This window comes from Lynx canadensis, chromosome B1 (assembly GCF_007474595.2).
Source record: "Lynx canadensis isolate LIC74 chromosome B1, mLynCan4.pri.v2, whole genome shotgun sequence".
Taxonomy (NCBI): domain Eukaryota; kingdom Metazoa; phylum Chordata; class Mammalia; order Carnivora; family Felidae; genus Lynx; species Lynx canadensis.
In genome coordinates this window covers 205,041,677-205,065,207 of record NC_044306.2, presented here as the reverse complement: position 1 = coordinate 205,065,207, position 23,531 = coordinate 205,041,677, and the positions used below count along the sequence as shown (strand labels likewise).

Below are 23,531 nucleotides of genomic sequence, written 5' to 3'. Positions count from 1 at the left end.
CAAGGCAAGCGCCCCGAGCCCCGCGGCAATGCCCAGAGGGCCCGGTTCAGGTGTAGATGGTGGCCACCTGGCCGGGTGAGAGGACCTCGCGTGCCCCCGGCGTCCCCTCCTCCGGGCGCCTCACTGGCCGGGTTTCTCTCACACAGCTTTTTAGAAAGCAGCCTGGAGATGCTCTTGGCGGATGAGGACGACGGGAAAAAACAGCTTATATGCTGTGGGTGCCCCTGACCTATCGGCTCCGGCTTTTCTATTGTGTCTAACGTTCATTCACTTTTTTTCTCAAGACTATCTTGAGAGCAGATCTAGGCTCACAGCAAACGTGAGGGAGGCACGGGGATGCCCCACGCCCCCTGCCCCCCCACAGCCTCCCCCGCGACCCACATCCCCACCAGGTGGTGCACCTGCTGGAGCTGATGCGTCGTCATCGCCCCGAGTCCACGGCAGGGTCACCCTTGGTGGTGCACGTCCCGTGGGTCTGGACGAGCGCATGATGGCAGGCGCCCACCACCCTGGCGCCACACGGAGCTGCGTCGCTGCCCTAAAAATGCCCCGGGCTCCAGCTGGTCACCCTCCTCCCCCCTCCCCTCCCGCCGTAGCCCCTGTGGTTCCGCCTTCTCCAGAATGTCCCACAGCTGGACGCCCGCTCATTTTTGATACTTACGTAGTAAAGAAACGATGTGGCTTCTTTTTCTTTTTTCTTGGCTTCCGTTTCTCTCGTTTTACGATTACCGAGTCATAAACAGGAAGAGCGGGGATATTACCCTCAGACACAGATGTGCATTAGAGCCCTGGGAAGAAGGGCCGGGTCTTGGACCCAAGCTGTGCGGCTTCCATCGCGCTCCAGTCCCGACAGCTTGGTTCCTGCCTGTTCCTCTTGCCCCGCCTTGGGACTCGGGGTTCACCCCACTCCCTCCGCCCAGGGTGGTGGCCCCTCCTGCCCAAACCACCCCCCACCCCCCGGCCCAAGGCCGTCCTCAGAAACTCCTTTTAAGTTCATTCCTGCCTTGCGCGTCTCCCTTCCCCATCCCAGAGGTCATGCGAACTTTCCCCAAAAAGCACCTTCTCCCATCTGGTTTACACTGAAATCCGTAGACATCTGAGGCCTCCTTGGGCTGCTCCCCGGGCGTGAGTGAGCCAGCCCTGCCCCTGCGCCCCCCGCACGATCACCTCTGCTTTCCTTACTTGCACCCGACAGCCTTCACGGGTCACCGCGTGCCTGGTGAGCGAGCAGCGTGGGCCTGCGCAGGGGCCGCCGGCGCCCAGACCCGAGGGGGAGGCCGGGGGCTGCAGCGCCCTGAGCAGCGGGGACGGGGGACCCAGGCCACACGGAGGCGAGGCAGGGGCCAGGCCGCGCTGCTGCACCCCCAGTCCTGCGTGTGCTAAGAGCCGCTGCACCGTGCGTGCACTTGAAACAAGCAAAGTGCACGGAGCGCGGACTCGATCTCAAGGCTGTGTAAGAGGCGCACACCCTCCACCTCGCCAAGTCGCCATCAGCCTGGCTCCAGAATCCTCACTCCCTTGCCTTTACAAACAGTTGGAGGGCCCGGAGGTGACAGCCCAGACACTGCCTGTGTCTGGACCTGATGTCGCCCTGGGGTCTCGGGCCCGCAGAGGTGCGATCCGTCCCTTCTCTTGTACCGTGACGGACCGGGACCACAGGGCCTGTCCCTGGAGAGGACCACGGTCAGCACGTGGCTGCCGCGTCCTCTGGGCAAAGGCCGGCACGACCTCCTTCCCCGTGACTTCCTGCCTGCTGGCAGCTGGGTCCAGGGCCTGGGTCGGCCTCCGCTCAAACCAGGGGCGGCTCGAACGGCAGGCCGGCACCCGCCGCAGGGTCCGAGCAGCCAGTGACGCCGGTGCCTGTGCAAGTCACACGTGCTGACACTCCAGGTCCCTTTCCAACCCGTGCGCCGACCCCGTCAGAAGGTGGGGGAGGGCCACTAGAGCATCCCCCAAACTGAGAAGTCACTTCGAGACCACAAAGGAAGCAGGCCACTCCGTGCCACCTAGTCTCATTCAGGGTTAACTTCCTGACGGGGCATCGGATGGACGATGCGTACAGCTGTGGTCACTCCCTGAAAACCCAGACCCGAGTCCCAGGTGGTACAGAGCGAGGGGACACACAGAGGGGCAGGGAGTGAGACCCAAGGGATCGCACGCACCCCGAGAGCTAACCTCGTATTAGATCTGGCGGGGCCGCCGGTGCCTCAGGAGGGGGACGACTGTCATCTGTAAGATTCACAGAGGCAAAAGCAAGTGTCTCCGCATTCTGGTCTTGGCGGGCACATTTCGAGGGTGTGTCAGTCTCCAAGGGGCCCCGAGAGAGGTCATCCCAGTGGACACATGCACAACGGAGGGCCAGACCCGGTCAGGAGGGTCAGCAGTCGGGCAGACCCCGTGGCACAGCTCAATTAGGTCGGGCCGGAGACAGGTGGTCCCCCCCCCCCCAGGGCCCTCATCATCTTCCAAAAGGGACCCATTTCTGGCTTTTCCCAAAATATCGTTATGAGCTCTTTAACTTAAAACATTTCGATGGGTTTTAATTCGTTGCATCTCTTGTCCCCACTGGAGATCAAACTGTCCCAGTTTGGGGCACTGGGGGATCGCTTCAGATCACTGCTGAGTCCTGTGGGTGTGACCCTCCTGGACTTTCAAACCGTGGGGCGGTCGGCGGGACGCAGGCCCGGGCTCATCACAGACACCCCGCCCCGCACCTGGGATGAGCCATTTTTCCAAGAGGCCCTCAGAGTGAGCGATGGTATTTCAAGACCACGGTACGGGGGCAAAGGATGGTCACTGCGCTGGGTTGGTCACTGTCTCTAGAGCTTTTCGGCAGAAAGAGGTGGAGGGGAAACAAAGACGATACAGAGGAGATACAGACTACGGACATGTGGCCACGTACGCCCAACAGACTGGTGGCCGGTTACAGATAAGATACGGAGCAGAGGGAAGTATGGGTTGGACACAGGCTGCGCGACGCCTTGACGCACAGCGTGCCCAGAACCCGTGGGAGGACATCTGGGTCATTCCCAGCTGGCCGCGACAAACACCACGGTACTTCCTGACGCTTTCCGTGCACACGGACACCACAGAGCCCTTCTGGAAGCCCTTCTCCTCCGGGTACCTGTGTCTCTCCTCCCACACAGAGGGCACAGCAGACGTGGGGGCCGGAAGACCCCGTAACGTCTCCCTGGGTTTTCCCAGTGGTGCGAGGAGTGCCGACACCCACGATAGGATAGGATCACTACAAACGTGAAACGTTTCTCTGCGTGGTCCGCCTTCCCCGCTCCGTCCGGTCAAGCGGCTGTCAGAGCAAGGACCCTCCACACCTGAGCTGAGGCTCCTCGCCTTGTGTTGGCGTGCCAGCCAACCGCACGGGTAGCACGCTGATCGCCAAGAAAACCACATCCCTGATCGTGTCAGCCGTCGGAGCCCATCTTCCAGCACATTCCTCGGGAAGGGCTCCCAGGAGCATGTTCTCGGAATTCGGCCTTCTCCCACGTGGGTGACCTTCTGCACCCTTTACGCCAGAAAGTTTTCTGGATATAAAATCCTTGGGACACGTTTTCTTTCTTCAAATCTCTTAAAACATGCTACTACTCCATTTTCTCCTGGCATAAAGCACGTTTGTCAAGAAGTCTGATCATCTAATGCTTTCCCTTATAAGTAATGTGCTTTTTTTCCAAGATGTCCAAAGGTTTTTTTTTCTTTCTTTCTTTCTTTCTTTCTTTCTTTCTTTCTTTCTCTTTCTTTCTTTCTTTCAAGTCTAGTAATTTTACAAGCATATGTCTTGGGGTTGGCCATTCTGGACGAATATATTCAGGAACATGGCATGCTTTCAAATCCCGTGTTTCAGGAAGGTCTTCGTGAACGGTCATGTCCCCCTAGGATAGCATCTTGCAAAATCACAGCACTCTCTCTCACAACGGGGACACCGGCACGGACAGTCGGTCCCTGTGGGGACCCACACATGCCCGGGTGGCACTCCCGGGTTTGCCCATTCACCCGCTGAAGGGCATCTGGGTCATCTCCAGTTTGGGGATGTGAACGCTTGTGTCCAGGTTTTTGTGTGATGTGTGTTCTCGCTTCTGGGAAAAACGCCAGGAACACAGCACACTCTCCCCCGTGCACCCCTTCGGGGAGACCTCCCTCTACACCCTTTAGCCCACTTTTATTTTTGAGAGAGAGAGAGAAGGGGAGAGAAAGAGAGAGTGCGAGCAGGGGAGGGGCAGAGAGAGAGGGAGACACAGAATCCAAAGCAGCTCCAGGCTCCGAGCTGTCAGCACAGAGCCCGACACGGGGCTCGAACCCACAGACCGCGAGATCACGACCTGAGCTGAAGTCGGACGCCCAACCGACTGAGCCACCCTGGTGCCCCTCACCCACTTTCTAATTAGACTTCTTTCACTTTTGTGTGGACTGTTTATATACTCCATACACAAGTCCCTGGGCAGATGTGTGGCCAGATGTGTGTCTGCAGTTTTTCTTTCCATCCTGCAGCCGGGTCTTTCACAGAGCAAAAGCTTTTAGTTTTGATGACGTATATCTGAAGAATGTTTCCTTTCATGGATCACGCTTTCGGGGTCAAGACTTAAGAACTCTGCCCAGCCCCAGGTCCCAATGGCCTCCTACAAGTTATTACACTGAGGTCTGTGGCTCATTTTAAGTGAACCTTTGTACAAACGTGAGATCTAGGTCATGGCTCATGGCTGTCCACCTGCCCGGCAAGCCCCCCTGAGATGTGCAGACTTCTAAAACGGCTCCAACGACCCACTCTCGTGCGATCCCCTCTCCCAGAGTGCCCGCTGGCCAGTGACTGGCTTCTTAATCAAACTAAGTGACAGGCTGTCACTTCCAAAAGTAGGCGATACAAGCCTGTGACTCCCATCTGGGCTGGCATCTGCTCGCTCGCCCTGCTCTAAGCAAGCTGCCATGTGGAGAAGCCCGCATGCCAAGGAACAGAGGGCAATCTCTGACCAACGGCCACGAGAGTGAAGCTGGAACAGATCCCTCCCTGGTCAAGCCTTCAGAAGAGACCCCAGCCCGAGCCAACATCTCGACTGCAGTCCTGCAAGAGACCGGACGAGAGGATCAACTAAGCCACAGAAACTGAGATACTGTTCTTGTGATCCACCAAGTTCCAGGGAAATCCGCTGTGCAGCAATGGGCCTGCCTGTGTCGACGGCAGGCCCCCACCCTGGCAATTCTGCCCAAGGAGGGGGAGGAAGTTCCTCAGGAAACTCAAACTCTGCCTTTTCCCTACGGAGCACGGCAAGTGCACTGATGGCCATCACACTGAAAACCACTCTCAAAATCACATTCAGGGCCACCGGGCGAAATGCCACTTGCTGCTCACGTGGCCTGGCATTCACTTGAGGGAGTAGCTCCAGGACCCCTCCCTGGGCACATCCAACCACCTCTCGGCCTCCAAGAAAGGGCTAGCACATCTCTGTAATCGACGACCCTCTTCTTGAGTGCCTGCCTGATGACCATCCTCGCTCTGACTGGTAGCAAAGGAATGAGCCAATGTGCGGGGCTATGGGCATGCACTGAACGGGTCCCTCGGCAACCACAGCAGATTCTTAAACATGTGGCACCCGCTGTCTCCTTTAATCCTTAGAGACAACCTACGAGGTAGGCGCTGTTACCCCAGTTCTATAGATGGGGGCATGAAGGCCCCGCCCCACAGCTGGAAAACCCAGAGCTGGGACTGGGTGGCAGGTGTGCGCCCCGCCTCCACTGCACACACCGAACGGCCCCCAACGGGCCAGGCCAGGCAGAGAGCTGAGGACACATACACAGTCGGTGCCTCTGTTGCAGCTCCAGCCACCAAAGCCCTTAGTGCCGCTATCTGGGGAGCTGGCTCCCTGTACTACACTGAGGGGATTATTTTCCTGGAAAATTTCATATGCGTCTTTGAAATGGGAGTTTTATGAGGTGGCGGAGGTCCTAAGCGAGGCCTACACATTAGAAAGCAAACAAGACGGCCACAACACAGCACGAAACCACACACACACGCATGCAGGCACACACACGAAAACCACCCTTGAATAAAATCTGCAGACTTTAGGATCAAAAAGGTGGGGCGCCTGGGTGGCTCAGTCGGTGAAGCACCCAACTCTTACTCTCAACTCGGGTCACGATCTAGTGGTTCGTGGGTTCGAGCCCCGTGTCGGGATCTGTGCCGACAGCTCAGAGCCTGGAGCCCTCTTCAGAGTCTGTGTCTCCCTCTCTCTGACCCTCCCCCACCCACACTCTCTCTCTCAAAAATAAACATTAAAACAACTTTTTTAAAAAGGCACACTTCCTCCCACCCAGCCAATCCAGGTTCAAAGAGGGCAGCTCAACTATTAACTTGCCAAGGCATTTTCAGTTTGCCAAGTACTGTGACAGGACTTGCCTAGCAGACTTTTCACATTTGCTAACCTGGAATGAAAAGACCCTGTACCCGCTCCATTGACCAGAGGGTCCGCCCGCATGGGTCGAGACAGCCCGAAGCACAGGCTTTTGCTTCAGGCAGACTGCGGACTCACCCGAGGGGCGCCGGCGAGGTCTTCCTACCAAAGGGAAAGGATCCAGATAGACCGGCAAGAAACAAGAATGGTTCACAATGCAGGAAAAAAGTAAGTTGGGGACGGAGGATGACAGCCCTGATAAGCGGACCCCACCTCTGCGTGGGGAGATAGGGAAATGAGTCACCAATGGGAACGAGATAGCCATCAGCCTGGAATTAATCACGGCAGACAAACTTAATTTAGTTCTGACACTTCTAGGTTCGATGTACAAGAGTCAAGAATAAAGACGACTCAATTCTAGCCGGTGGTTATTTGTAACCTCGTACAGAAAATACTAGATTACGCTAACAGCATTAAAAGGCAAGAACTAAAGCCTGAAAGGTGACTTCCCTGCCGCTTAAGGGCACTCCAAGAATTCAAATGCAAAGCAAAAGCTAGCAGTCAAAATGATTCTTCTAGAACCTAAATCAGAAGGCACGTCCCCCGCTGCCCCCCTCACTCAAGAGTAAAGCCCAAGTCTACGTGTGCAACACCCCGGCTCCAGCCAACCGGCCTCCTCGCCCTCGTTTAAGGCCAGTTCCGTCCACTCTCTGGCCACAGGTTAGGGACAGTCCCCTCAAGGCCTCCAAGTCGCCTCCTCCCACGCCAGCCCAAACAAAGGCCCGAATCTCCTCCCCCAGAGGGGCTTTCAGTCTGAAGGCCTCCGAGCTAGAGAGACGTCGGATCTGCCGTCCGTCCCCAGCCCCCACCACACACGCCGCACGGCAGCGGGCCGGGCCGGACCGTCCGGAGCGGGTGGAGACACAGGCGCCACCAGCCACGCGGCTCGGCTCCCGCTCCGTCAGGGGGTCTCCACGCTTCCCGGCTCTGCCTCTGGGCTGCCGGGTCCACCCTGTGAATTCTCGCTTTTCCACAAAAGGCAGCGTGTGTTCTTTGCAGCCGTGAGCCTTCCTCCGCCCGCTTCCTGCCAGGTGAATCGGGAGGATCCAAAGGCCCCTTGTCATTTCCTGCTGCCCGTGCCTCTCAGTCCAAACTCGCGGCTTTCTAACAACCCAATTCTCTCAAAAGCTTTCCGGGTCTCCGGGGAAACCTCTTGGGGTACGATTCCCTACACAAGAGCCACAAGCACAGGTCTCCTCAAAACAAGCCCCCTGGGTCTCGGGGGCCTGCAGAGGGACAGCTCCGGAGCGCCTCGGTCCTACCGTTCGGCGGTCTCACGCCGCACGCCCACAGCTTCGTCACAGACCCGACCTTCCCGGCCGCCCCGCGCCGACGTCTGCTCGAAAGCCACTTCTGAACGTCAGCCCCGCGTGCCACCGGGAAGGCGGAGGGTGAGGCGGCCAAGGGGTGCCGCTCCCGTGCACCCAAGCCCCGTCACCGGCTTCCCGCTCCACCCCTGCCTTCCAGCCTCGGTGGCAGGACGCAGAGGTGCCCTCGGCACCGCCTCGAAATCCTGTCCGGACCAGCCGGTCCGTCATCTTCCACCTCCACGATGAACTGCTGCCACATGGCCAGGACCCACTCAGCTCCGGTTCCTAACATTCTCACATCTTCCCACCCACCCCCACTGGGTCTCCCCACAGCCCGAGGCAGGCCCCAGAACTTTCCTCCCCAAAGTCCCGCCAGCTCCCGACCAGCTACAAACTCTGTCCCACACGTGAGGGTTTTGCTAACAGTCTATACACCGAACTCCTACCTCAGGGCCTTTGCGTCTGCTGCCTCCTGGGGTGGACGTTCTTCCCGGAGAGCACATCTGTTCACACGCCACCTTGTCGGGCATCTCTCACCCAGCCTGAAAAAAATGGCAACCTCCCGCCTCCCGGGCATCCCCCTGCCCCCTGCCCGTCTCCACTCACCCCTTAACCCGACTCCGTATTTGCTATCTTCTGTCCCCATGGGAGTGTGAGCGCAGACTCTGGAGCACCCCGTCTCCTGCACATCTCCAGTGTCTACTAGAACTGACACACGGCATGGGCTCAACAAAGGGCAAGAAGAGGGCCTCCTGCCCTTTTGAAAAACCGTGAACAATGTTGCCAAAACCCCCCCTTGGCCTGAGGCAAGTTCAGCATCACTTCTGAGGGACCATCCTTAGGGCACGTGGCCGTGGCCGAACAGCAAGGTCCGTAGACAGAGTTTCCAGGGTTTCAAGTGTACGAGTACCGAGTACGTGCGGTGGGGGGGGGGGGGGGGGCCACCCCTCGAAACCCAGGTCCACTGCCCGCTCCGCTCCAGGGTAGAACGTGCAGCCTGGGTCTGTCTCGGAAAGAGGGAAAGGCCGCGACACCCCAGGTGCCCCGTAAGCGTCCAACCTGGGTCCCCCAGCTTCTCTGCACATCCGCCGGTCACACGCCAAACGCGGCCGGGCCCTGCCGCGTCAGGTCTGGATGGTTCCAGCCTGACAGAGATGCCCCAAGAGCTCCAAACCCATGAGGTCCCCTCCTCACCGGGTAGTTTCCTGATCCTGGGTCAGGCTTCCTTCACCCCCATGGGCTTCCTTCACCCCCAATTTGCCGTCCCCCAGCGTCACGTGACAAGGAGATAGATACTTAGATCCTCCAAACGCGGGAATTACCTCAGCAGGCGCCTAGCTGGCAATAAATCAGCTAAAGAAGGTTCTTTTCTTTTTATTTTTGCAATATCGTTCCATACAAAAGCAATAGAAACATAACAGTCTTAACAAGAAGTTTACAATTGAGTATTTGAACAGAAAATCTGTACACATTGTCATTTACAGCAACTTTACATGGTGAATTAACTGATTGTAAAAAAACATCCATTCTAAGCCCCTCTGCTGGCAGCCTTACTCTTGGAGTGTTACGGGTGGAAGGCCTCCCTAGTGCTATTTACAAGTACCAAATTAAGACTGTATAACTTACATAAAATCCATTAACTTAACGGCTCAATTTACTAACTTTGACTATTCAGTGCTCTGGATGAGGCAAAAAAAACCACACCTTGACATACTGACAAAAGACCCAAAATTTAAGTTTCCGTAACGATATTCAAGTTATCCAATTATGAGAACACTCAGTCAGCTACCGGAAAAGAGAGCCGCCACGAGACTGGTCCTGTGAGCGTGTGGTTAAACCCAAACCAGCCACCTGACAAGTGGAGACCGGGTGTCTAACTTACTGGTGGAGAACCAGTTAAAAGTAGGTTTGTCAGGGTAACTTGGAGAATGGCAGAGATTAAGCAATTAAGTTTTCAAGTTCAATTTTCCTTGGATTTAGTTCCATTTACAATTTAAAACATGCAAAATACACTCGCTATACATAAAATTAACGCTTCTTAAGAAAATAAGGCAAGAATAACAGTTCACCACGAGCTAATGTGATAATGAACTATGAACAGAAGCCATCCGGTTACAAACGCAGGACACATGCTTGGCCGGTCCCCAACCTGCCGGGCAGAGGCAACTCTCGCTCCCAGTGGCCTCTAGGTGGCACCAGTTAGCTCATGGCTGAGAAATCTTTCAAGGGCTCCGTTAAACAAGCTTCCAAGTCAAATTCGTCCTCCACTCCGCAGTCCACGTGCCTGACTTTAGTGGGTGTGCCAGAGTACACATCCTAGAAAACAGGAGCACGGTCACGGCTAGCCCCCAAGACACGTGGGACTCGCTGCCGCTGGCACCAAACCCAAAGCTGTGCGCCCCAAGGCAGGGGGTGCCTGCCTCCTCCTGAGCCCACGGCCCCGGAGGCCGAAAGTCCATGCGCGCTAGGATGCTTGGGAGAGAGAATTCAAACCATCACCTACTTCAAATTCACGGGCAACATCACACTTTCTTGGAGGTGGATTTGTCAAATCCCTACCCGCTAAGCAACGCCCACCAGAGGCTGACTAAAAGCTGACACCTTTAAGGCGTCCGAGCCCCAGCCCTCTGACCCCTAGGGGGCCGCAGAGTGGACTCAGCCTACCATCACCCACGCACCGTGCCTTGTGACGCAGAATCGCACCAAACCGCAGGGCACGTGCTCACCGGCCAAGGAGGATCTGTCCTGGCTGCTCCTTCTCCAGCCCACCTCACCCCCAACACGGGGGCCACTTCCTACACCCACATTTGGGAATCAAGTGAGAGAAAACGCACGTCAAGCTCTTTGCCTTCGCTCACTCTTTCTGATAACTGTGCTGCCAAAGGGACCGTTACGTACCATACACAAGGCACTGTGTAAAACAAAAACCAGATATGAACACCCACGTGCATCTTTTACAAGCACAGAACAGATGCTGAAAAGCTAGACAAAACGCAAACAGTGGCTCTCAAGGCAGGATTTGGTAATGGTGCGTAATACATTTCTGAACTGCTTCAATAAACAGGCATTGCTTTTTTCGTTAAAAAAGTTTAATTACAAGGTCATACAATCAAACCTTAGAGTTTACAGTTTAGGGCATTTAAACCCACTGAAGTCCAATGTTTCATCCAACTTAAACCAAAGTTGTAAATGAAAGTTAAAACAAAAAAAAGTTATTTTGGGGGGGCGCCTGGGTACACCCCCCACCATGGTCATATTCTTGCCTAAAGGGTTCAATCTGAATCTAGTCCTTAAAGAAACAGAACTCCCAAATGAGGAATTCCGCATTATAAAAACTAGCCTGAATCTCCCCAAAAAGCCAAGGTCATGGGGGAAAATGCAGGAAGACTATTCTAAGTTAAAGAACATGTAAGAAATGGCAATTCAGACAAGTAGTCCTTGATTCAACTGTGGATTTAAAAAAAACAAAAAACAAAAAACAAAAAACTTATAATAAGGACATCATTAGGGCAACCAGAAAACCCAAATGTGGATGCTGATGAGACAGTGTTTTCTGTCAACATGGCATCTCCTGAGCACAGTGACACCGTGGCTGTGTCCAGACTTGGTGGAGTGGGTAAGGGATACACACAGTTCTGGGTGTTCACAGCATGAAATAAGGTACCCAGCCCAGGCTTCTCTTCCTTTAGCAAACCCAGCCATCTCTGAACCACCTCCTCCTGGACCCCCCAGGACCTCCCACCAGGAGGACCCCTGCCTCTGATCTTTGTGGTCTGGCCCCCCCTCCCCTTGTCCCCTGGGCCTGAGCCATCTCCCTCTAACTTCTGATTTGGCAGGTGGCATGTTCAGAATCTGTTTCTTGAGCTGGGACAAGGGTTCCTCTTCATCCAAACTAAGGATACCACCAGTTGACATTTTCATGGGTTCCTTTTTAGTCCTGCATACGTGTGAATAAATATCCATAAAACTGGGATCATTCTACCATTAAGTACCCTGTTTTTACTTATCTCAATAATTTCCCGCATCATTAGTCTTCAAAAACCTTATGACAGAAACATAACTTTGCTAGTCTTCTATTGTTTGACATTTGCCTTACTGCTCACCTCACAGTCACAAAGAGTGGGTCAACAGAGGGTCCACAAGACAGGATGGACCTATGCTGGGCTTACCAAGGAGGTGACCCAGATGAAGGGAAAAAAGGCAACTATGCACGTTTATTTTATAGGCTTCTGAACTGTTCAAACACAGTGCAGGACGACCTCACACAGGATGACCTCACGTAAAGCATAACTGCTCGTGCGTATATCTGCTTGTATACACGCAGAAAAGTCTGGAAGAACATGTACCCAACCAACAGCGACCCAATCAATACTACCCAACTGACAGCTGAGATAATTTTATATACTGCTTTTAATCTTTGTAGTTTTTTCCTCCAAAAACACATCGTTTTTAAAAACTGGAAAATATGGAGGAAACCCTAGGCCCAAAACACACCTTTATTTTATAACAATTAGCAAACAGTTCTTGTACTAACAAATCACCAGCACAAACTGTATACAGCTTAAAATTAATGCCTGTGACAAGACCTACGTAAGCACTGGAACCAAAAGGAAAAAAGCCTTACGTTTTTCTTCTTAAAGCTTATTTTCATTGTGAGACAGAAAGAGACAGAGAGAATCCCACACGGGCACAGCACTGTCAGCACAGAGCCCAAGGCGGCGCTCGATCCCAGGAACTGTGAGATCATGACCCAAACCGAAATCAAGAGCCGGACGCTTAACCACTTAACCGAGAATGAAGCCACCCGGGTGCCCCAAGGCTTTTCACTTTTAAACTGAAAATGGTGGGGGCACCTGAGTGGCTCTGTCGGTTGAACACCCAACTCTTGGCTTTGGTTTAAGTCATGATCTCACAGTTCCTGGGATCGAGCCCTGTGTCGGGCTCTGTGATGACAGCACGGAGCCTGCTTGGGATTCTGTCTCCCTCTCTCTCTGCCCCTTCTCCACACATGCGTGTGCTCTCTCTCAAAATAAACTTTACACTTGATCTTAGCCAAAAGGCCGAGAAGCAATAAACTTCAAATTAATTAAATAAGAATAAGTAAAATGAAAATGGTAGGACTAACTAGGTGGATCCAACCAAAAACCTAGATTAAGGCCAATACAGAGGGACTCCACTCAATCTGATACTCTGATGACAACAGGAGAAAGGGATAAGGAGCCCCTTACTCATAAGCAGCAAAATCAAACTCTGGCCTCAATGTCAGTTTACAAAGTGGCACACGTTGTCAACAATTAACTGGAAACCAAGAAAAGGTACTTACAAAGTTATCCTGAGAGCTTGTCTGGGATTCAGAGCTGCTTTCTGCGGACTCCGTCTCCATTTCCCCGAGGTCCACAGGATGTCTGCGAAGTGAAACCAAACAGGTAAGTCAGCTACCAAAGCCAGGAGGCACGTGATGCAGGAAGGTGCTCCAACTGCTCGCTAAACACAAGCACAATCAACACCATGCTGCCCTCTGACAATGGTCACTCGTGTCTCCTCTGCTCCTGAAAGCATCGAGACAGTTTTCAGTGAACCCTCCCCGCCCCAGTGCTGCCCAGTCAACCAGCACAGGGAGAGCTGGCCACAGTCACTGCAAGCGGAGACATCCACCTGGCTCAGAGCACACAACCTGCCCGCTCCCAACTATGGTGCAATTGTTTACACCCCCAAGGGCATCGTACCAGGTAGAAGCAGCAATAATACGCCCAATGTGGGGAGGCAGTGGGGGCGGGTGCACACCAGAACAAACCATACAGCAGACGATCACTAATATTTCCAATTTTCCACTCATAAAGAGCACAGAACAACAGCGGCACAGTGGGAAAAAATTGTATGACAGGATGACATCTGTGAGACCAACTCTGTAAAGCCATGTTAGAAATTATCTCGGGGACTCCTGGCTGGAGTCCGGGGCAGCGGACTATTCTCTCAGAAAACTTCCAGGGGCACTTAGTACGAGGCCAGCGTGCCACACAGGTGATCAAGCGGTATCGGTCACTGCACACGTCGCAGAAACAGAGGCCAAGAGTGCAATAAAGACATACATTTCTTGCAGATCACATCCTTCTTCAGGTGGAGGATCCCAAAAATGCAGCGCCACCTTCCAGAGTTTGATCTGCTGGTCCCACGATCGCCGACTATACTTCTTGAACTTGTTGGGGGTCTTGGGATGGATGCCAGGTTGGCGAAGGTGTCTGCAGGAAACAGGGCGGTTATTCCGACACACACTCTGCCCACATCAGCTTGAACGTTAGCCAAACTATGAGATCAGAGTTACCAAAAAAATACAGATCAACGGAGACTCTATAAAATGAGCATAACTAACGTATACAACAGCACTGCCCCTTTGATTCTACTATTCTTCTGCTACGTGTGCTCCAAAAAACCACATCTGAAGTCTAGTCCTGCTGAGAAATCGACGCTCTAAGCTTTGCAACCTGCGTGTGAGGGAGCAGGGTAGGAAGAGCGTGCTGCTTGGACAAAATGAGGCAACGCTCATGCTTTCCTCCAGTAACATCTTCACAACCTGCAACCCGAACTTTACTTTCTCCCCCATCATGCACGTTAATAGCTTTACATTTATAAGACCACTAGAAGTCTGACGTGAAGTAAGACCTGAAATGTCTTCCAACACCCTGAACTATACAGTGTATTTTCTTATCTTCAAGTCCCTGGGGATCCCATCCGTGCCTCTTCACTCATGTAAGTGCCTCAGCACTTACTGTTCACTGGTCCTCAGCAGACGTGAGCTACGCCCAGACTCAGATTCACCCCTGAAGTAACCATCCAGGCTGCAAAGCCCCGTGCTCCATCAGGATGTGCCAGGGAGACAGGACTACCTTGGGACTTCTTTAATGTAGCGGTCATAGGCAATGGTATTCTTTCCGTAGTTGATCTGTTTCTGCCTCCTCATGAGCACGCTTTCATCTGTCTCTAAGTCAGCTGGTGCTGCGGACCCCGACTCCTTCGAATCAGAACTGAAGAGGAAAGGAACAGAACACACTTTAAGATCACTACGTAAGAAAACGGTGAAACACAACCATGAAAGAACATCTGTCCTCTGGATTCCAAACCATGTTAATCTTAAACAGTCTAGAACTCTTTGTGTGTGTGGGAATTTACTACACAATGGGTACAGCTTCCAACGCAGTGAGGAAAGGACTAACCCAGTACATGCCACTGAGACAACCAGCACCTCATGCACAGTTGTTTCTACTAACAGACTGCAGGCCCATCAAATTAAAAAAGAAACCTTTACGTGGCATTTACCTTCCCGACGAAGACTTTCTCTCTCTCCCAAAGTCATTTATGAGGAGTTTTCTTTTATATCTGAAAGCAAAATAAACATCGCTGATTTTAAGGCATAACTGAATTAACTGAATACAATGCTTTTAGAACTGAAACAGCCCCCAAGAATAAGGTCTTCTTCCTGAGCAGTGTAGTCTGGATTAATGAGTACAGGTAACAGCACAGTTGGGTGGCTTATTTTTTTTTTTTTTGAAGTTTTATTTATTTTTGAGACAGAGACAGAGCATGAATGGGGGAGGGGCAGAGAGAGGGGGAGACACAGAATCCGAAGCAGGTTCCAGGCTCCGAGCTGTCAGCACAGAGCCTGACGAGCCCGACACGGGGCTCGAACTCACGAACCGCGAGACCGTGACCTGAGCTGAAGTCGGACGCTCAACCGACTGAGCCCCCCAGGAGCCCCTGGGTGGCTTATTTTCAATCTCCCTCAGTCATCTTCTCTCATAAGAAGAGAAGTTATACACCAAGATCACACCAAGTGCTTAGGGCAACCAGGCTCTATGAGCAACTGCCTCAATGCCCTTGGGCACCACCACATGTGATAAGGCAGAGGTTCTCTGAACCAAATAAAGTCCCTAACAGTTTCAGGTTAAGTCGTAAGAGCCCAGTTTCAAAGAAAATAAACAAAAGTTGAAATAAAAAGTTGACTTCTAATACCACAACTAGTTAGCTACTAACAAGACGCGTGTGCCTGAGTCCCGCGAACCTCCTCCTATACCTGGAAGGAGAACGGCACCACCACCCCCGTTGTGTTCCCTGCAAACTTCACCAGGCATTTGACTTCTATCATCACAACAACTACCAAACCCCAGCTCTGCCCGGGTATGTCGGCCCAAGGACTGTACACAATCTACCACTGAAACCACGAATCCCCTCAAACCAGAAGCTCATTTGTCTGAAGTATGTCATCACTGCATCTCCTTCCAAAATCCCCACCCCCAAGTTTGCTGAGGCATCCAACAGTTTGGGCACCGGAAGTAATGAATGAGTTTACTTCCTGTGAACCCAGGAAACATCAATTCTATGCCAGCCTGTGACAACACAGAGAGGAGGCCCTCGGATCACTTTCTCCAGGGCTTCACTCTCTGTGACTCTAGTTGAAAAAGACTGGCTTCAGGTAGGACTAAAACTCACTTCCCAATTTTCAGAGAGCTGGTGTGTGGTATGTGTTACCCTCTTGAGAGCACAGTGAGTTGAATTGTCGTAAAACGTACAGCGGGCCACCACCATCGGCAGCTCAGACCACCCAGGCCTTACTAAAGCAGCAGCCTTCCATCAGGAAAGGTGTGATCTAGGAACAGAGTGGCCCAAAACTGAGCAGGCCTGTTCTGCAAAGCAGAACAACTTTCAGAGGCAGGCCTGTGAGACAACTGAGGAGAAGGAGCCACCAAAGGAGTGTCCAGACAGACCAGGATCTCCGCACGAGGGCCGAGGACAGTCCCTGGCAAGGGGAGAAGGGGGGGGGTCAGGACACACAGGTGAGGCCATGACAGCTGTTATAAACCTCAGGAGCATCGCACAGAAACTACACAGACCAAATCAAACATCCCAGCTCTACAGTTGGGAAAATCGAGATCTACGTCAATAAAACAACTAATTCAAAACACTGGAGGGGCACCTGGGTGGCTCAATCCATTAAGCGTCCAACTTTGGCTCAGTTCATGGGTTCGAGTCCCAAGTCAGGCTCTGGGCTGACTCCTCGGAGCCTGGAGCCTGCTTCGGATTCTGTGTCTCCCTCTCTCTCTGCCCCTCCCCCACTCATGCTCTGTCTCTGTCTCTCTGTCTAAAATAAATAAACATTAAATCTTTTTTTTTTTTTTTTTTTGAAACAAAACACTGGAGCCATACCTGTTAACTTCCAGCTCACCTTTCCAAGAGGTATACTGCCCCCCCAACACACACACAACACGTGTGGTCATAACCAGCTCCCACACTGCCTGTGCCTTTCTTAAGGAGGCAGCTAGAAATACCATCAAGCTGCAGATTCTGTGTTTCCCTCTCTGTTGCAGACGTGCAACAGGCAATGTGGCCCTGCTTCTCTGCAGAGAGGACACATTTTCATAAGAATTAAGAACCAATGGACTCAGTTGAACATTCTCCAGCTAATTATGAGCCACAGTATTTTAACTCAAAATTCATTCAGCTGGGGTGGATGGCATATATCAAGGGGGGGAACAGAATTTGTAATCAAGAGAAATAAACGGTGTTTAAGAGTGCATATGAGTACAGGAAGTGGCTTGGCCTTTGTGAGAACTCGGGACACACACAAGAATTTTGGGTACAACTGCAAGGGGTTTAGAGGCCCCCAGATGGGGACCCCTCACTGCGCTCTCCCACTTCCAAGCTGACGTCTGAGCCAGGTGTCAGACAACACACTTCGCTGGGGTGGCAGAGCACAACGCGGTAGGTCAGAGCGCATCACGGCGGAAGGACGGCCGCTACGGCAGGCGTCCTCAAACTCTGGCGAGCAGCCTCATCTGGAGGGCTTCTTCAAGACCTGGTCGGACCCCACCCAGAGTTTGCCATTCAGCGGGCCTGGGGTGGGGCCTGAGAATGTGCACTCCTAAGAAGTTCCCAGGTACTGCTAACACTGTGGTGTGGGGACCAAACTCTTAAAAATCATCATCCTAAGACACATCTCAGATTTAACACATAATTGAAACCACAATAAACAACATTCCAAAACGGTCTGCAACGTATACCTTGCAATTTCCTTGTTAACTCGGGTTCTCATCTCATCCTCTTCGACTGCACTTGCCCAGTCTGAACATCTAGAACGGGGTTTGGGGCCCTCGGGAGTGGTAAAACTGCAATAAGATAAAAACGCACATGTGAACCACGGCACACACTTTCCGTCTCCTTTCAAACAGTACGTCAGGAAATGTTCACGTGCTGTTTGGAGGGTGCCAAGGGAAAGGGCTCTGGGCCAATCTCTGCTCCATAACTTACTAGATCACTGAGTTCAGGCAATTTACTGAAAGCCTCTCTGGGCTTCATTTATTGAACTTCTGGGCGCCTACCATGTGCCAGTGTTGGCTAAATCAGGAGGAAAAAGTCTACTGGGGGGAAGGCAAAGTCAACAAGGCATCTTCAGCCCTGAGAACGGTACCTAATACAATTTCCTTTATTTGTAAAATGAGAAGCTACTTTTCAGCATTTTAAAAAACCCTTAGGTTATACTTCATACTAAGCAAAGTGCCCAGCACGTGAAAGGTACTTAATAAACAGCGCATACTAGTTAGTTTCAGATGCGCATAATGATTCGGAATATACCACATAATTAAAACAAGAGGGTAAGAATTTACAACTGAGTCCCCGCTACAAGAACTTAGCGCACTGATAACAGTGCCCCCCCCCCCTAGAGTTGGGTTAAGCGTAAACTAGGGGTTCAGTTCTATCTAGAGATCAAGGAAACCTTCGGCCAAGATAAATCTTTGGTCAAATTAGGGAATTTGAAATCTGGCAGTCAGAATTGCTGGTATGTCCATTATCTGTAGATTAGACACGAACTGATTTTTTTCTACTGGCCACCACGGGCGAAGCCAAGCTGGACACGAACTTCAGCTGCAGCTCTAAGCAGCCCTCAGTACCTGAGCTGCAAACCAAACGGCGTGCTTTGGAAGCGCAACTGCGGTAACAAATGAATAATCTCTTTGCGCAATTATCGTTTATTCTCTTACGGTTTCCTCACCTAGAAAAACTAAAATTAGATTTCTAAAAGAAAATTTCCAGAATCTAAAAATGCGTGGCAGTGTCTGAAGTCAAATTAATGAACCAAAGTTAATGTGACTCAGTAACCGTATCCCAGATACAGAGAAGAATCAAATGGGGGGATTGTCCAGAGCTGGACATGGACTTCTCACTAGTCTATCAAGGGGTTCAGGTCTCCACCATGGCAGTTTCCTGAACTTTTAAAGGGTGCTTACAAATGACCTTTTGCTACATCACATATTTTTGTAGAAAAAAAATGCCTCTTGCAGAACTGAAGCCTCTTTTTATTTTTTTTTGACGTTTATTTATTTTTGAGATAGAGAGACAGAACACAAGTGGGGGAGGGGCAGAGAGAGAAGGAGACATAGACTCCAAAGCAGGCTCCAGGCTCCCAGCTGTCAGCATAGAGCCCGACGCGAGGCTCAAACCCACGAATGGCAAGATCATGACCTGAGCCGAAGTCGGATGCTTAACCGACTCAGCCACCCAGGCACCCCAAGCCTATTTTTCAGATTAAGTACATCATAGTCACCAACCTATCCTGTCTCAGAACAAACACGTTTTTTGGGAAGGTGCTGGAACAGAAAACAAAGCCTATTTTACACAATAAGCTAACCTCCCTCCACAGGAACTTCTCACATCCCGCGACAGAGCTACTGCAGGCACCTGTATGCACTCCCCACTCCTCACCATGGCGGACTGGGGAGAAAAGCACTGCCAACGGCAGACACAAGGGCATTTCTGCCACGTTAGATGAATAAGGAGGCCCACGTGGCTAATGAGCTACAGGGGAACCCACAGGGACACCAAAGACTTTTAAGGCAACGTAAGGATTTAACATTTCGTCCTCAGCTAAATGGGAGACCACTGGAGGACTCAGACCCTGACCTCAACGATGTCTGACAGCTTCTGTTCACATCCAATCCAGCCCTGTCCAGGGCCTCTCCCACACTCAAAACCACTTCCCAAGTATCTCTTCTAGTCCTAAGTCTCTAAAAGGCATAGAACTCACACTTATGCAAAACGTGCGTGGCCTCCCCATCCACACCCTCAGGTCTCAATACCTTCCTGACACCTTCTCTGGCTCACGGGAGAAGCTTCGGCCTATGGACTCCCCCCCATGCCAGCTCGGCTCTACCCACAACCTCCTCACCTCAGCACATGGTTCCACAAGAAACAAAGGTGTTCACAGCTAACACTGGAGTCATCCTAGACCCCTCTGCACCCAACCCATCAGCAAACATCAGGAATCCTGCCTTAAAAAGCCAAACGTGAGGGGTGCCTGGGTGGCTCAGTCGGTTAAGCGTCCGACATCAGCTCAGGTCATGATCTCGCAGTCCGTGAGTTCGAGCCCCACCTTGGGCTCTGTGCGGACAGCTCCGAGCCTGGAGCCTGCTTTGGATTCCATGTCTCCCTCCCTCTCTCTCTGCTCCTCCCCTGCTTACATGGTCTCTCTCTCTCTCAAAAACAAACATCAAAAAAAAAATTTTTTTTAATAAAATTAGATTTTAAAAAGTAGAATATCTGGGGCGCCTGGGTGGCGCAGTCGGTTAAGCGTCCGACTTCAGCCAGGTCACGATCTCGCGGTCCGTGAGTTCGAGCCCCGCGTCGGGCTCTGGGCTGATGGCTCAGAGCCTGGAGCCTGTTTCCGATTCTGTGTCTCCCTCTCTCTCTGCCCCTCCCCCGTTCATGCTCTGTCTCTCTCTGTCCCAAAAATAAATAAATGTTGAAAAAAAAAATTTAAAAAAAAAAAAAAAAAAGTAGAATATCAACCACATATTTCTTCCCATCTTTATTTTTCACAATCCCCTTCCACCTCAACCTAACAGCCCACCCACCTTGTCCCCCTCCATTCAGGCTTCAAACAGGCCAAACGCATCCCCACCCGGTGGGGGGGGGGGGGGCCTTGGCACACGGATCCTTGTGGGCTGGTTTGTCCCGTGACCACTCAGAGGTAACCCAACAAAGGCCTTCCTTCCCTGTGGCCTCTCAAGAGCACCCTAGCCCTCGTCCCTGCCCTGTCTCCACCCACACCCCGTCCCTCTGAAATACCCTGACCAGCTGAGCCACCTGCATCAGAGTACAAGCACAAGGAAAATGAAAGCGTGGTTTCCGAGGCGTCCTAACCTCCCCAGCACACAACGCGCTCTAGAAACAACTCATGTGAATGCTGCAGCAAAGGCTCATTCAGAGAGAAAATACCTGGAGTCATCAGAATGAAAAGAAGGGTCTAGGGAGGAAGGGAGGAATTTGATGTTCCAGAGAGTAAAAAACGCGCCCGAAAAAAAGAGGAGGAGGAGGAAGAAGAGGAGGAGGAATCTAGAGGTGCAGACTCTGGTTCAGGTCATGATCTCACAGGTCTTGAGTTCAAGCTGTCAGTGCAGAGATCCTCTGTCCCCCTCCCGTCTCTGCCCCTCCCCCACTTGCACTCACATGCACGTACTCTCTCTCTCTCAAAAATAAATAAAACTTGGGGCGCCTGGGTGGCTCAGTCGGTTGAGCGGCCGACTTTAGCTCAGGTCATGATCTCACAGCCCGTGAGTTCTAGCCCCGCCTCGGGTTCTGTGCTGACAGTTCAGAGCCTGTGCTTCGGATTCTGTGTCTCCCTCTCTCTCTGCCCCTCCCCCACTCATGCTCTGTCTCTCTCTGTCTCAAAAATAAATAAACACTAAAAGAAAAAAAAAACTTTCTAAATAAATAAAACTTAAAAAGCAACAAGGATCTGGAACTCAAATCTCGGTCTGCGGCCTGGCACCTACGCCGTTTTCACTGCGGTGCGCCGCCCAACTTCTCTAAGCTGAGTCTTCTGAGACCCAACCGAACCAGCTGCACTGAAACGTGCTAAAAGCTTCCCAGTGTCCCTGAAACACAGGAAGGCTCGCTGGCTGAGGCTGAGACCCGTTTTTGTTGACACTTATCACCGGAGGTTCTGTGGGAACGTCACCTACCTCAGTCACGTGACACAGGGTGCTTCACACAGATCATGAAAATGCGGGCACCTTAAGCAAACGTTTGGGGCAACAGCTGCCTTCACTAGAACTAGTCAGGCGCTACGCCAGAGGTGACATGACTAGCCAGGTGCAGTGACCCTCACTCGCCGTGACTACCCAAGTGTCGTAGGACTTGGCAGCGCCACCACTCAAAGAGTTGTGACCCCCCCCCCCCGAGCACCCTAATTAATCAAAGTCCAAAACCACAAGCCCCTTAAATAATCAACTAATGCGAGGCACAGACACCACGAGCGGATCAGGGCGGTAACCCCGAGGTACTCATAACCAGCCAGGACGGGGAACCCAGGAGCCTTAACCAGTCGGGACGGGGGACCCCAGGTACCTTAGGCAGTCAGGACAGAGTCCCCCCAGGCGCCTTAACCAATGAGGACGGGGACCCCAGGAGCCTCGAGCAGCCCGCTGGGGCCCGGGCCCACCTGTCGGGTCTGCAGTCTCGCGGCGGCTTCGCGGGGCCCTCGGCGTCCTCGGGCTTCCTGCGCCTCCCGTCGGCTCTGCGCTTCCGTCCGAGGCTCCACCTCGCGGGGGGCGGCGGGCTGCGGACGAGAGGCCGCGTCGGTGGGGGGGGTGGGGGGTGGGAGCGGCCTCGAGCCCCCCGCCGCCCGCCCGCCCGCCCGCCGACCCCCGGCCCGGCCCGCCCGGAACGCCCCGGGACGCGCGGCCCGCCTCACCTGGCGTCGCCGTCGCGGCGGCTCCCGCAGCCGGAGGGGCTTCGCGGCCGGCAGGCCATATCGAGCGCAGCGGCCGGGTGCTGTGGCGCCGGGCTGCGTCCTCGGGCGGGGGTCGGGGGCCGGCAGCCGCGACCGTTCCCGCGCCGGCGCTGACAAGCTCTGCGCGCGCGCCCCGCCCCCAACCGCTTTTATGCGCCGGCGGCCCCGCCCCTCCGAGCTCCCGCGCGCGCCGCGTCGGGCGAAACCATCGGGCCCGGGCGGGCGGGGGAGTCCAGACGGCAGAACCCGCTCCGCGGGCTGCCCGACCCTGGGCGGGGCGCCGCCGGCCCGCAGCCCCGACGTTGCCTTCGGGGAGGCGGCGGACCGACGCCGTCCGAGTGGACGAGGAGAGGCCCGAAGAAAGGTTGCCCCCCTCCTAGAATTGGAGCGGCCGCGCCTCCGCGGGCGGGGGAAGGGGGTCTTGGCGGGAGATTGGGGCGCGCGCGCGCGACGCGGGCGCTCCCGGGGGGGAGGGGGGGTGCGGGCGGGCGGCGGGTCTCTGATTGGTCGGCCCCGCGGGGGCGGTCTCTGCGCTGGCGGGAAACGGGAACCCGGAAAGGGAGGCTGCGCTGACGCTGCGGTCTCGGCCCACAGCCGCCGCACCGGCCCGGCGCCGCTGGCCCGCGTCAGTCCTCCCCGCTGCGCAGTTTGCTTCCGCCGCTTTCAGCGCCGCCTCCGGCTCTCAGACCCTCCCCCCCCCCCCCCCTCCGTGCTCCACGGGCCCTCCATGACCCCGACCCCTGCGCTTGGAGGCCTCACCCGGGACCCACGCCCTTGGGCCACCACAGCGAACCCACGGGGGCCCCTACATCTAGAGTGCCTGCGTGCTGACCCCAAGGCCCCTGGCCACAACCCCCTCCCCAGAACCGCAGGCCCAGAACTGCTGGGCCCACCCCCTCGGGAGCCCTGGAAACGGACTTCTTGAGACCCTGGCCTGCAACGGGAAAAACGGAGGGTAAGGTTCCTACAGCGCCTGCCTCCTTTCTC

At 53.6% G+C, this 23,531-nt stretch overlaps 1 protein-coding gene across 3 annotated transcripts; it reads right to left on the bottom strand.

The window, feature by feature from the left end:
* Nucleotides 1–9,123: 9,123 nt before the first annotated feature.
* Nucleotides 9,124–22,675, bottom strand: LOC115512896 (stem-loop binding protein). Of its 3 annotated transcripts, none has more exons than XM_030314384.2 (8): nucleotides 22,506–22,673; nucleotides 22,254–22,370; nucleotides 17,818–17,922; nucleotides 15,080–15,139; nucleotides 14,650–14,787; nucleotides 13,855–14,004; nucleotides 13,089–13,170; nucleotides 9,124–10,081 (listed from the first exon to the last, which is right to left on the bottom strand). In XM_030314384.2, exons 1-8 carry the CDS (start codon nucleotides 22,562–22,564, stop codon nucleotides 9,965–9,967), a joined length of 828 nt encoding a protein of 275 aa, XP_030170244.1. In that variant the 5' UTR covers nucleotides 22,565–22,673; the 3' UTR covers nucleotides 9,124–9,964. The 3 variants fall into 3 exon arrangements, with proteins under 3 accessions (XP_030170244.1, XP_030170245.1, XP_030170246.1); XM_030314386.2 differs by lacking the exon at nucleotides 9,124–10,081 and adding an exon at nucleotides 10,837–11,702 and having other exon boundaries at nucleotides 22,506–22,675; XM_030314385.2 differs by lacking the exon at nucleotides 17,818–17,922.
* Between the last annotated feature and the right edge of the window lie 856 nt (nucleotides 22,676–23,531).